This window comes from Gordionus sp. m RMFG-2023, chromosome 3, assembly GCF_954871325.1.
Source record: "Gordionus sp. m RMFG-2023 chromosome 3, tfGorSpeb1-WG-v2, whole genome shotgun sequence".
In the NCBI taxonomy this organism is placed as follows: Eukaryota; Metazoa; Nematomorpha; class Gordioida; order Chordodea; family Parachordodidae; genus Gordionus; species Gordionus sp. m RMFG-2023.
In genome coordinates this window covers 48,642,979-48,658,327 of record NC_088777.1, presented here as the reverse complement: position 1 = coordinate 48,658,327, position 15,349 = coordinate 48,642,979, and the positions used below count along the sequence as shown (strand labels likewise).

At 27.4% G+C, this 15,349-nt stretch overlaps 1 protein-coding gene across 9 annotated transcripts in view; it reads left to right on the top strand.

Annotated features, from left to right (window-relative positions):
• Positions 1-15,349, top strand: part of LOC135926213 (titin-like) — a 120,959-nt gene that overhangs the window by 13,292 nt on the left and 92,318 nt on the right. For all 9 annotated transcript variants that reach the window (XM_065461991.1, XM_065461990.1, XM_065461988.1 and 6 more), the window contains exons 6-19: positions 925-1,106; positions 2,337-2,361; positions 2,494-2,704; positions 2,848-2,938; positions 3,156-3,424; positions 3,699-3,783; positions 4,607-4,674; positions 4,988-5,058; positions 5,178-5,356; positions 5,896-6,074; positions 6,858-6,987; positions 7,931-8,230; positions 13,819-13,924; positions 15,036-15,235. In XM_065461991.1, coding sequence (XP_065318063.1) covers positions 925-1,106; positions 2,337-2,361; positions 2,494-2,704; positions 2,848-2,938; positions 3,156-3,424; positions 3,699-3,783; positions 4,607-4,674; positions 4,988-5,058; positions 5,178-5,356; positions 5,896-6,074; positions 6,858-6,987; positions 7,931-8,230; positions 13,819-13,924; positions 15,036-15,235 — 2,096 coding nt within the window. The remainder of the gene's footprint in view (positions 1-924; positions 1,107-2,336; positions 2,362-2,493; positions 2,705-2,847; positions 2,939-3,155; positions 3,425-3,698; positions 3,784-4,606; positions 4,675-4,987; positions 5,059-5,177; positions 5,357-5,895; positions 6,075-6,857; positions 6,988-7,930; positions 8,231-13,818; positions 13,925-15,035; positions 15,236-15,349) is intronic.

The window sequence follows — 15,349 nt, the reverse complement described above, 5'->3', positions numbered from 1 at the left end:
TTTTTCAAAAGTAAGAAGAATTTAAGGTTTTAAAAAAACCCTGGGTCAAGCATAGCCCTTGTATTTGCTAAATCCCTAAGTTATACATCATATATAATAACAATATGTATACGCGCGCGGTGTTATCATTCATGTAACTATTTGAATCAAATAAATCTATAAGTTAAAAAGTACGAAAGAAAGAAAGGTGATTTAAAAAAAAATAAATATAAAGGAAATAAAGAAGAAAATAAGAATAGAAAAAAATATATATGTTAATAGCAATGGATTTTTTTGGCATTGAGTTATTTTTTCAACTTCAAATCATTTTTTGAACATAATCTTATCGAAAATGTATTTCTACATGTTTAGAATACCTATCTTAAGAATTGTAGATAATTTTGACGTTAATTTTTGAACCATTTATTATTTTATATGAAAAATCTATGGAAAAAAAAACAAATACATAAATTATATTAAGCTCAAAAATCTGAAATATGCAGGGTAGGTATTTCAACCATGATGGAATACAGTAAAATCAAATTCTTAAATATAAAAAAAAACGCATTCAAAAAAAAGATTTAAAATTTGAGAAAATAAACACATTGCCTGAAAAAACACATTGTCGGTAACATGTAAATAACATTTGTTAATTTTTGGTTTTAAAATAATTACCATGCTTATAGATAGTGTTGAATCGTTCCATTCGAGCCCATTTTTTTAAAATGGCTAACTTAGTATTTATTTTAATAATATTACGCTAGCCTTAAAATTTGATGATAGATGGGCTAAAGGGTTTGAGCACCTATTAGAGATTAGAGAAATCTCGAGACCAAGACAGTATTTTTCTGCCAAAAATATTTGAGTTACGCAGTTTTGAAAAATCGGCTCAAATGGAGATTTTGCATTTAAAAAAAATCTTAATTAAAAAAAATAAATATTCAGGTATTTCGGTGACAAAAAGATCCAAAATGACGATAAATTCAAAATTAAGCAGATAATAGACGGGAAGGATTACATTCTGAGTTTGCAAGTTGACGATGTCAATCTCGACGACGCCAATCAGTACAGGATCGTAGCCGGGAATAAGGCTGGAACAACTGAGGAGAAATATAAACTTGCTTTTGGTTCGAAAAAATATATAATTTCTCTAACTTGTTAATACAGTCAAATTATAGAATAGGAAAAAGGAAAAATAAGAAATGAAATGAAAATCCCTTTATAGAAGATATCACATAAGTTTTTTTGAATTAATTTGAAGAAGCAAAAGGGAAAGGAAAGGCATCTCACAGTTGACCACTTTTTGTGATCCAATTCTGTAGGAAGATGATAATTTTCTCCGACCACTACCCGTATTTTCTTAAAAATTCCATCCCTTAACCTAGGTCGGAGAAAGGTCTTAGGAATATATTAATCTATTTCTACTATTCAGAGAATTAATGCTTTATAATATCTATTTTTTTAAGCTACTGAGAAATAGTTATTAATCAGTATAAATATAATAACAATCAATGTTCGTTTCTTTTCCTTTATTTTTCCTGTGTCATCATGGTAAATTTTCCAGACATCAGTCAGAATGACTGACGTGACATCTCCCTCTCTTTGCGGCAGGGGATAGGTGGCGAAGGACACCGTTAACCCAGAATAGGAAAGGGCTTGGGTGTGGTGGACCACATCGAGCTATTTTGATTACGGGGAACCCAGAGAAGGTAGGGAGATTGGTACCGAGTGAAGGGTAAGCGATAGAGTTGAGAGCAACCAAGCGGTATTAATAGAGGCGCAGATGGCAGATCTAGGGGTAAATCACCCGGTGAAGGTAGTGAAAGCCTTGCCACTCGCGGTTGAAAAGTTTAAATTACCAGAACCATTTTGCGATAGTTTGATGATGCAAATGGCTCTAAAAATGGAATAGCAGATCTCATTCTACCTGATATTGGATAAATTTCGGTGACTTAGATCCGGGATAGGGGGAATCCATCAGTCAAAAGCAGGAAAGAAAGGGAACCACGATAACGTTTAAAATAGAAGGAGATGAATAGAACAGATTATTTATTTTTTTATGCTGATTTATAATTATTTTGTCTTCCCTCCATGTAAGTCATAACGACATTACACAACCTAATCCACACATAAAATTTCTACCCTCCCCCCCCCCCCACCTCCCAAATCTAAATTTTATTTTTTAGACCCCGAATTATCCCGAAAAATAAAAAAAGTAATTGTAATTTGCCGAGGGTGTATTTTTTGTGGTTAGGTCGAGTTTTGCAGATCTTTAAGGAATATAAAAAATTGAAATATATTAATTCAATATTTTCAAATCCAAATATATTTTTTTAAACAAAAAAAAACGCGCTCAGAACTAACGGACGAAAAACCACCAAAGTAAAATATAATCTATTTTATCGTAATAAAATTAGTAATGTTAATTACCCTTTTTAAGGAATGTAACTCGTAACTGTAAATAGACACTTTTCAATTACTATTATGGGTAAAATTTGTAAATTAATTATATAGGATTTACCACGGGATTCCTCCCAGGTTTCATAATAAGCCGATAGTGAAGCTCGAAAGCAATTTGAAGCTCATAATAGAATGCTTGGTAGAAGCCAATCCGGTAGCCGACATTACTTGGTATTGCGAAAACGATAAAATAACAAGTAAAAGATACGATTCCACTGTCGCGTTTGTCATGAAAAATTTCTACAAAGTCGTCTTGGTGATTCAGGTTTTATATTTTAAATGGATAAGTTAAATGGAGAAAAGAAACGTTAGATAAAACAAACTAAGATAAGAAAATGAAAAATGAAAGAAAACAAATTAAAATTAAAAAAAAATAATTTTAATAAAATAAAATAAAATCGTTACCAGAATCCGACTCTAGCCGACTTTGTGAATTATCGTTGCTTAGCCATAAACCCATACGGAGAGAGCGCTGCCAATATACGATTGAATTTGATAGGTACCTTTTTTAAAATAATTATATTCAATAATAACCTATCTATAAATGATTTGCCAGATTTATCATTAGGTGTATATGACAATAATATATCGAATCTCGGGAACTTAATTCCAGTTTTCTAATATTATTTATATATTCCAATTTACAAAATAATGGTAAAGTTTTTCTGAAATGACATTTTCGTTAAAAAAATTTCGTTATTATTGTTCTCGTAAAGGTCCAAAAAAGTTGATGACAGAAGGCTTTATGCCCAAATTCCTCAAGCCCACAGAAATAGTCGAAGTTTTTGAAAGCAAGGTAGACGCTAAAGGGAAGAAGAAATTGGTAGAGTTAATCCTGGAAAACGAAATCGAAGCTCTTCCTGAACCGAAGGTTGTTTGGGACTTCGGTAGTAATTTGATAGACCAAAGAAACACTAGATATTCGTTTGAATTTACTGAGATCAAGGAACGGAAAAATGTTTACAAGACCATTTTGAAAATTAAGGTTATTAAAAAATAAAATTATTTAATGCGAAGATTTCATTTTTTTTGAAGATATAATAATATAACTCGATTCATGAGTATCCATAACGTGATTTGAATCAATCTATGACATTTACAAAGTTATCATAATGATAAATAAAGTTATTGCCAGTTTATACGTAATATATAATTTTATAATAATTTAATCGTACAAATCAAATAATAAGAATCAAGCTTTAAAATAGTTATTATTTAATTTTATAATAATATTTATGTTTTAAAACAACTTTATATAGAATCCCGATGAAAAGGATCATGGCTTGTATACTTGCACAGCTAAAAATAAATACGGCGAAAGCTCCCAAGATGCTTATTATCCATGTAAATTGAGAAATATATATAAACCTCCTAGGATGGGTCCTTGTACATCTACGTGATAAATTCGGACCTAAAATAACTTCTATTCTATTCTATTCTATTCTATTCTATTCTATTCTATTCTAAGAGACATGCAAGAGGTCTAAATTATGAAGCCGGACCGGATTTTAAATAATTATATTTTCACCCCGGCCTGCATATATTTGAACATTTTTGGTCCGCATCAGCTTATTTAATACTAAGCCGTCCGTTTTTTTTTCACTTACCTCCCAGATCGACCCAGAATTTTCTTTTTGAATAATTATAGCGGCATTCTAAAAATTTCCAATTGATTTGATATGTATAATATATATGTTTAAAAAAAAAAGGCGGCCAGTTGCGGGGTCTGGCTTACAGGGATTCTTATCTCCTATCTTTCACATAATTATTTAGAAAATAAACTTTAGATAATTAATATTAATATTAATATAGATATATCTAAAATGACAATGGTCTCACTTCCCTATTTTTTAAACTAATAATTTATTTTTTTGTCATTAATCAATCCTGATATAACTTCATTTAACAAAAATAAAAAAAAACTTTTTGACAATTTTTTTAAACAGAAATATGGAAATGATATATAAATATTAAAAAAATTTGTAAATAACAGAAGAATTAGAAAACAACTTTAATACCATATGTCCGCCAAACCGTCACTAAACATTTCAGGCTCAAACGAAATCCCTTCCCCCTTCTCTAAGATCACCGCTCTCTCTATATAGTTTTTAAATTTTTTTAATGTGTATATATATTTATATCTTTTAACAAAAATATTTGACGCAAGCCGGCGCCGCCGCGAAGAGAGGCGAAGAAGGCGAAAAACCCGTGTTCGTCGAAGAATTAAGTTCCAAGGTAAATGAAGTATACGATTTATAGGTTTTTTTTTAAAGTTCAAATTCATTTTTTAAGGGACATAGAGAAAAAGAAAATAGCACAGTGTTCTCTCAATAAACTAAATAATATATTTCACATAATGTTCCCCCATAAAAGCCCTTAAATACGCCACTGCGCGGACTGGGCCTGGGCTGCTCTTAACGTGATAGTTTTAGACACTTATTTTCACCACTTTTTTAAAATATTTATAAAAATTCAAATGTCCCACCTTTCCATTATACTATTATGAGATTTTTTTTTTTATTTACAATATATTTTTTTGATTTTAAAGTCCGAAGAAAAAACGATAATCATTGAAGGCAAAGTAACCGGAACTCAACCTTTCAAGATAAAATGGATGAAGTTTTATTTATATTTTGAACTCTTTATCTATATAAAAAGTTAGAACTCTAAATTCTTTTTTACTGATTTCCCCAAGCGATAAAAATAATTTACTACAAAACTATAAAACTCACAAAAAGGGATGAAAAGGTTCTGTCTACAGAGGAAAGAACCGATTACGAGATTCATTTCGAGGCTTCATCCGGCAAAGTTTGGATCGAAATCAAAAAGCTTTCCAAAGAATATAGCGGGGAATACAGTTGCGAAGTCAGCAATAACTACGGCATAGCCATTTCTACGACTTACTTAGATACACAAAGTAATGTCACAAATTAAAGCATTTTAAGCGAAATTTTATTTCTCTAAATTATGTGTCTTATTTAAAGCTAGAAAAAAAGGTCACTAATATGATAATAAGGGCACTGATTAGTTAATATATTTCTAGGATAAATTTACAACCCGTTAATTATCAAATGAAAACAACCACATTTATATATTATATAAAGAATAAAGATATGAAGGGCTTTTTTTTATTAACTTTCACCCCACCCTCCACCCCCAGTATTTATGCGTAATTTATTTAGTAATTTACTTTTTATGAAAATTGAATATAATATCTTAATGCATAATTCTGGGATTGCAGAGCACTTCAATAGTTTAGTTACGGTTACATCTTATATAATAATATCCAAATATGTGGGTTTTCTTCTCCACATTATATTTTTCATAATATAAATTAAATCTTTAATATTTCGACGCAATTTTTAAAAAAAATATCAATCTAACGTTAGTATACAAAATTAATAAGTATAATTCAACATAAAACTTATTTTTTTTCCCTTTCTCACTTTGAATCAGGACTTCCAGAACCGCCAGGAAAACCGAGCGTTAAAGAAGTTAAGGCAACTTCTATCGTTATTACATGGAAACCCTCGGATAAAGTTGATAAAGATTTTCCCGTCATAGGTTTCAAGATAGAGAGAAAGATGTACACCCAATCGGAACAGGAATGGAAAATGATATGCGAGGATTGCAGGGTTCTAAAATATATATATAAAAGCAAATAGAATATACCCCCTCCCAGGTCGTACTTAATAGACAATGACAACCATTACATATATCTAAATATGTTCCTTGACAATAAGAGCATAATTATTTTTGCACAAATTTTTCAAATATAAGCACATTTTTTACTCTTATTTTATAAAGTCATCAAAAGAATTAGTTATTTATATATCTAAAATTCGTTCAAGTTCTTTTAATTTCTGGGAACTCTTTATTTTAATTCATAAAAAAGTTAAAATTGGTAGTTTTAACAACTCTTGCTATTTTTCTAATATTGCTCTTACGTATAAAAAATAATAATTATTATTAATCTAAGCATCAAATTTAAACTTCAAAATTATAAAATTCATCATATTTATTTAATACTTTAGTAAAAGAAAGTATTTTGTGTTGCTATGGAATAGTAGAATAGATAGTTTAATACAAGTTACACGGATATTCTTTTTGTGTCCAGAATTAGGTAAGAGATTTGATTGTTAAGATTTTAATCTATAAATGGAATCTTTGATCACCAAGCACTAATATTGTAAGAAGGTTGACTTTAACTACATATAAACAATACAAATGTAACATAATTTCAATGATTTGAATATATACAAAAATCTCTGTTTGATGAGTCACTAAGTACAAATAATTTTCCCATTTCTGTGAGATTTTCAAATCGCTTTAATTAAAAGCCATAGTACACAAAAGTCCAACCAATATATATGCTCCTTATAAATATTTATTATGTTAATTTAATCAATATATAACAGGAAACCACTTATGAAGATAAACAGGTCACCCAAACCGATTCATACGTATATAGGATTATAGCCTACAATATCTGTGGTCCGTCTCGCCCCAGTCCACCGTCCGACAAAATATCGATTTCCGACAAATTTAGTATAACTTTTAATAATATAATCAATAGCGATTCGCAAAAATGTTTTATAATCCTCACTCCCAGAACAATATTAAAAAATGTGGGAAAAAGTTTTGGTAGTGCAATTTCTTGATAACCTATCTATTTTAATCTCTAGGATGACCACCCCTTACAACATGGTTATGAAGAAAGAACCACTTTATAACGGATTTTTTTTATCCATTAATTAGGGGCCGTACAGAGATAATAATCCCGCACAAACATTTTAAAAATAAGAATTTTTCTTTCTTTTGACTAATTTTATTTAAATGTTGCGCGAAATTTTCTTCCTTTTAAGTAACCAAATATCTTAACAAAATGATTAAAATCGAACATAAAATTATATCCGTATTTTACTGATCAATCCCGATCTACAAAGACATTTTCCCGACTCGATCCGAAATAAAAAAAATATTTCGCACCCGGGTCGGATTTTGGGTTCGGGAATTTGGGTTGGGCCGGGTTATTCGGATCTCTATTCGAAAGCTTGATTTTGCATTCCTGAAATTTGTTTGAAAAAAAAATTAATTTATAGGACGATTTTTTTAAAAATTTTAATGTAAATATTGTGAAACTCCTAATATTTTAATTATAAATTTGGTACAACTACGTTTTTCACTTGAATACTGAGACTGCGCATTTCAGTTAAATATAGCTTATTTCAATTAAACACTGCGTTTTTCAATTAAATACTGAGACTGCGCATTTCAGTTAAATATAGCTTATTTCAATTAAACACTACGTTTTTCAATTAAATATTACTTATTTCCATTAAATACTGCGTATTTCGATTAAATATTGCTTATTTCAATTAAATACTGCATATTTCGATATGCGTATTTTGATCAAATACTGCGACTGCGTATTTCAATTTTAAATACTGCGTATTTAACATAAAAATTTTATCTCTCAAAAATATACAAGAAAAACCAACGATTACAGCCGATAATCTTAAAGATCAAACGATCCATAAAAAGAAGTCTCTCAAACTCATCGTGACATTCGAATCGAAGCCCCACGCCACGGTCGAATGGTACAAAGACGGGGATAGGGTTGAGAGCGATTCTCATACAACCATCACGGAAAGCGTTACATCACAAGAGGACATTTACACAACAGAGTTGCTAATAAAGGAAAGCGAAATGGAAGATGAAGGAGCTTACGAGATAAGAATCGAAAACGAAATAGGAAAAGTGGAAGAACACGCTAAAATATCTGTCATAGGTCATAAGAAAAATATAATATAAAAAATTACTAATATTTTTATGGAAAAGGTTGTATTTTTCAGTCATTTTTTTCTACTTTAAATTATCTTTTGAGTTCGTTTTTATATTCTGGTTATGTTAGAAAACCTATATACTAGCATATGTAGAAAACCTACTCCGCCATTTTTAGAGAATTTTGCCTTGAATTATTGAACTATTTTTTAAATGACAAGAATTTTAGATAAAAAAAACTTTGGGTTGAGCAAAATTTCGAAGGTTCAGATTCTCAATCCTGATTTCTAAACATGCTGAAGCACATTTCTGATAAAATCAGATTTTTAAATTAAAAAAAAAACCCCCGCTAATTTAATGTTCTTATTCTTAATATAAAATAAACACTGACTTTAAAAAAAAACACTTCAATTTGGACATATGTTTACTTTTTCATTTTTCATTTTTCATTTTTCATTTTTCAATTTTAATATTAATATTTAATCAAAGTATAATAGTGTATTAGAATATCAATTTTTAGATGCGGCACTTCTCTGGCTCCCGGTTCTTCTTCTTGAAAACTTTTGCAGAATTTAACGCACGAGCTAGTAAAGTGTTTTTAAACGGCTCAATCTGAGCCCATTTTTCAAAACGGCTAACTCAATATTTTATCCAGCGAGCCTGAAGACTTTGATCATAGATAGCACAAACGTTTAGACGATTTATTAACGAAAATCTCGAGGCTTTTAAGCAATATTTTTCTGTCTAAAATATTGAAGTTGATCGTTTTTTAAAAAATAGGACCAAATCGAAACCGTTCAACAACACTAGTTATGGTTAATTTTTTATTTAAAAACCCGTCGTGTCTAATATTTATTAAATGCACATAAAAATTGAACTACAAGGAGAATTTATCTAATTAATTATAATAAATGTATTACTTATTACCTTTAAAATATGGTAGGTGGGTTGATTTGGGCTAGTGGTGGGGTATTTATGAATATATTAGATCTGGACAGAGGTTTAGTGTGGCTGAATAAATTTATTCTTTACTGATAAATTATTAAATAATAGTTTGTTCTATCTGCTAATACGACTAAAATAAAAGGGGGAGGGGGAAGTAAATTTTCTGAAAAATCCATTAAAATATTGTAAAGTATTAAAATACTGGAGAAAAAAAGATATGCTTATAACTGAAAATTTTTACTGCACACTTACGATACGGAAACTCAAATTATTATTTTCCAATAAAATATTAAAAAAAAAATAAATAACCTACTTAATTTTATAGTTCAGTCATTGAAATGCGCTTTATTTTATAATTTTTTTTTTAGCATATTTGAAATTAAAATTAATAAAAAAAAGAAAGAAAAAAAAATGATGCCTGGAAATTAGGCCTACAAAAAAACGAATCGAATAATTGCGCTATTCGTATTCGTACGAATAATAAAATCATTATTCGTTTCGATTAGTCGAATATTCGATTCGATTCGTCGAATATTCGATTCGAAAATTTTTCTAAAGCTTATATTTTGCAAAAAAATTTTTACAGATGTTTAAAGATGACACTTTTAAGGATTCTCTAAACTAATTGTCATTAAAATATAAAAATTTATAGAAAATAAACGAAATAAAACCCAATGATTTCATATAACGTTAACAAAACAAATTGACCAAAATATTCGATTTTTAGAATTAGAATTGCTTATAAAAAGATATTTAAACTATTTCTTCAATCTAATATTCTAATTTTATTAAAATTTTCTAAAAATGTACAATAATCTCATTTTATAAAAATAGAAAATAATACACAAAAATATAAATTTAAGCATAAAGTCTTTCTAATAGTTTCCTTCTTCAAAGACATTCTATTTTTCATTATCATATTTGTTCCTATTGAGAACAACCGCTCACATAAAGCCGAAGATCCCTGAATTGACAATATATCAGTTGCCATTTTCGACAACACAGGAAAACGATCCCCATGCAATCTCTCTTATTTCGTTAAGATATGTCTCCACCTCACGTACTGATGCGATGTTATTTTGATTAAAAATTCTATCCATGTTCGACTGTACTATTTTGGGTTAACTGATGTTGATTTGATATATTTTATTTTGTAATCATTATATACATCTTTAAATTTTTCTAATAGATTTGTCGTGTCTATGTTATATGTAGTTGGTAGTTGCTCAAAAAATTCCATTTTTAGTCTAGGATCCAGTATTGTTGATATTATAGTGTGAATATTTGTTAAGTTATAATAAGTTTCTATTTTCTCAATCGCACTGATAGAGTTTATAAAATCGAGATCAAATGAATTTAAATGTTCGATTAAAGAAACATAGAAAGGGATGACAAGATTTAGGGTAGGATATGTGTCACCACATATATCTTCGGTAAAATCAAAAAAAGTCTTTAATTTGTTTTGTATGTTTATTAAAGTAGTCCAATCATCCTGATAAAAAATAATAATTAGTAAATAAAATTATATTACTTCGCTCAGTTTTCTTTCTTCGATATCAGATATATCATCATACATCTGAGTCACAACTTCATCAATAGCCCTTCTCATTTTAATAGCTCTTTCGACCATTAAATAAGAGCTATTCCATCTGTAGGATGTGTCTAATTTTAATTTTAAATATTTCATAGGGGGAAGTAGGGAGGAGCACACATTTTGCATAATATTTGTCTTTGTAAAAGAATTGCGAATAATCTTTATGATTGTTCTTAATTTTGATGCTTGCCTGTCTACTTTCTTAAGTATTTCCTGTACTACTAAATTGAGTACATGTGCAAAACATCGCACATGTAAAATTTCACAATTTGGGTTTTTTATACGAAGAATTTTTATGAAAGTAGAATTAGAGCTAGCATTATCGCAAGTAATTGTTATCTTACTTATGTCGATATTATAATTTTTTCTAATTTTAGAAAACTCTCTATAAATATTTTCACCAGAATGCGAATCAGTAAATGGAACTATATCCAATAACAATGATTTCATCTCCCATTTTTCATCAATAAAGTGGCAGGTCAACCCTAAAAATGGTACATTAGTAGGTCTTGACCATATATCAGTTGTAAAGTTAATTTGGCATTTTAAATAATTTATAATTATTTAAACTTTATTGAATTCTTTATTAAAAATTTCATTCATATGTAGTTTAATTGACGGTATTGAGCATATTTTTATTTCAGGATTTAAAGCTCTAACAAAGGACTTTAATTCCTGAGTGGCGAGAATTTTAAAGGTATATTTGACTTTAGAAAATTTTTTAATAAATAATGCTTAACATCATCAGCATTTGTTTTGGGTATATCATTTAAATAGTTTCTAATAGTATTATTTTGTTTTTGATGAAATCTTTTGTTTTAATTAGTGCTGACGTAGTTTTTTTCTTGCACATTATCTCCACATTGCATATTTTACATTTAGCTGTTTCTTTTTTAGCATCATGGAGATAATGATTCCATATTAAAGAATTTTTCCGCCTAGCATTAAAAGGTTCAGTTTGATCAGAGATTGATGTAGATCTTGAACTATTTAAGGATCGACTATGTTCTTCACCACATCTTCTTCCATCAAGATTTTCTAATTGATCTTTGAATATATTTTAACATTATATCATATAAAATCCAAGTTTACCATCCTTCCTGAAATTCCAGATTAATGACACATTAGAAGCTGAAAGAAAAAAACAGTAAATTAATTAAACAGTGGCATAGGCATGGGGGGGGGGGGGGGGTGGGGTCTTTTTTTAAAAAATAAAATTATTTTAATTAACTATTTTTATTCCTATTATGAATTAGCAAAACCTTAGAGAAAATTAGACCTTTCTTTATAAATTCAAATCAAAAATAGCAATATGATAATATTAGTTTTAAATAATATTTATTTTTGTAAAATAAATTTTTAGTTATAACATTTATATAATTTTTGTATTAATTCTTAAAATTTATGGAAATACTATTTTAATCAAAGTACAGTGTATTATTTATATATTTTTTTAAATTTATATTTATGTAATTGTTTACTTACATTTTTTAAATAGTTTTTATATAATAAAAATTTTAAAATAATCTATAAAAAATATCTACATTTTAAAATTTATTTTAAATATTTGCATAATATATAACACATTTTAGAGAGTATTTCATTATTGATTTTATTTATTATATAAAAATACTTTAGTAGCATAAATTTCCTTATGTATTTATTTTTATTATTAATATCATTTTATTAGAGGTGAAGGTGATTATGACAAAATAAAATTTTTAAAATTATAATCTATATAAAATATCTACAATTTAAAATTTATTTTAAATATTTACATATAAAATATAACAAAATTTTACAAAATATTTCATTATAGATATTATTTATTAAAAATACTTTAGTAGCATAAATTTACTTTATTTAATAATGTATTGATTTTTATTAATAATATCATTTTATTAGAGGTGAAGGGATTATGACAAAATAAAATTTTTAAAATTATAATCTATATAAAATATCTACATTTTAAATATTTGCATATAAAATATAACAAAATTTTAGAAAGTATTTCATTATAGATTTTATTTATTAAAAATACTTTAGTAGCATAAATTTCCTCTATTTAATCATGTATTTATTTTTATTATTAATATCATTTTATTAGAGGTGAAGGTGATTATGACAAAATAAAATTTTTAAAATTATAATCTATTTAAAATATCTACATTTTAAATATTTGCATATAAAATATAACAAAATTTTAAAAAGTATTTCATTATAGATTTTATTTAATATATAAAAATACTTTAGTAGCATAAATTTCCTTTATTTAATTATTAATATAATTTTTAGAGGTGATTATGACATTGTAATAGAGGATGAAGATATTATAATGCACTATCTGAATTAGATTGTCTTTAAAATTTGCCAAAAATAAGGTTACTAAATGGGAAAGGATTTTCCTAATCAAATAATAAGAACTAGTCAAAAATTTTTAAATATTTATCTGCCAGGAGCTCGAGAATATGGGAAAGAGGCACACTCTATAAAAATGTTTTGACTTGTTCATAACATCAAAAATGATTAAAGAGAAACAATCAAAATAAAATTTGAAGCTTTTCCTTTTCTTCCATTAAACTTTTTCAGCAAATATAACTTACGATTTGATATTTGATAATAGGAAATAAAATAAAACGAAATGATATCCACTAGGAAAATTTAATTACTTCTTTTTATTTTACTTGCAATAAAATATTTGCGACTAATTACGAATATTTATATATAAATAATTTCGAATAGTACGAATAATTTTCCTCATAATTCATATTCGATTCGAAATTTCGAATCGAATAATTGTGTTATTCGTATTCGTAAAATACGAATCGAATCGAATATCAAATAACAAATAATTTGTTTTAGGCCTACTGGAAATTAGAAATGCTAAAATATGACACAAATTATTTACAATAGTGGGCTTCTAAGCACCCATTTTTCTATCCCAATTATTATAATAACCAAATTCATTAAAATCTTTCTCCCTCTCCCTAATGTTAAACTTTTTATTAATATCAAAAAAATATATAAATTTATAATTATTCTATACGTATGATTAGATTTACCAGGCCCGCCAAAGGGACCACTTCAAATTTCAAATGCCAATGGAATTAGTTGTACACTAAAATGGGAATATCCCGAATATGATGGCCGATCTACTATTAAGTATACTTCTTCATATTATCTTTGTTTTGTTCAACTTCTTCATTCAATTATTCATATAAAATTTTTAACTTACAAACCTCAATTATAAACAATTTCTTTAACCGTATTACGCATTATACTTTCATAAATACTCAATTTTTCCATTAATCATCATAATATTTAAAGCTTAATTTCCACTTAAAAATTATTTACGTTTTATATGTTAGCGATAAATAGGAAAATAACTTAGGAAATTTGCATCTTAATATCTTAAGAGTAAAAAAAATCTTTACGAGTCTCAATGTATAACTATAGTGTCATTTTTGTAAAGTTAAATAGCATTTATAAAACATAAGCTAACTTTCCTTTTTTTTTTAAAGCTATAAATTTTTGTAATTAGATATTAATTAGGGAATAGGTTCTTGTGGCTCGGAATGGAGTGAATAGATCTTTTAAAAGTCGAGTGCGAATTTCATTTTGGCATAACCCAGTTTTTTAACGACACTATAATAGCCATATTATTATTTTTCATTTTTCAAGAGTTATTAAATGTGAATTGAAATCACAATTTTTTAAATAAGCATGACTTTTTTTAAAATATCACTCCTATGATATTCGAAGTCACAATAGATTATTTTTTTTTCTCTCTAAGAAATCTTATATACTTTTATTTAAAACTCTCCTTTCAAAAAAAAATATAGTGACAACTGTTTCTAAAATATTGAACTTTCTATAAAAAAAATATAGAAATAATGGAAAGAATAGTTTGATACTAAAACAAGCTTGTTTAAAAGAAACAAAAATTGTTTAATTTATTTCACCTCTTATAAAAATTAATTTTTATTTTAGAGTATAAATATAATAAATGATAATTGTAAACTAACTCGAAACTAAATTAAAACTATATTGCTGAATCTTATCAAGCAATATAAGATCTGCAATCTGATTTTTAAATAGTTTATAATTTTTCAAATTAAATTTATATTATAAAAGTTTTTATCTGCTGAATCTTATCAGCAAACAATTTTCTAAGGTGATCATCTATGATCACAAGCAAATTTTTTTTTTTAAAAATGTTCTCCTTAAGTAGTTGCTTTAATTAGAGATTTCAACAAAAAAATATATATTTCAGAAATTACTACATCGAAAAGTTCGAGAGTGACAAGAAGAAATGGATCCATATAGGGAACGCTGGAGATAGTCTAAACTTCGACGTGACTAAATTGACGCCAGGCCAAGAATATTCATTCAGGGTTTACTCTGAAAATGTTGTCGGCAGGAGTCAGGTACCGCTAACACTCGAAGGGAAGTTCATATCGAAAACACCTTCAGGTTTATTAAATTTAAAAAAGATGATTATTAGTATTTTTTTATAATACTCCAATATGAAGTTGGTTTAACAGATTCTGTAATCAACTACAATTTTTATATTAATTAAATTTACTC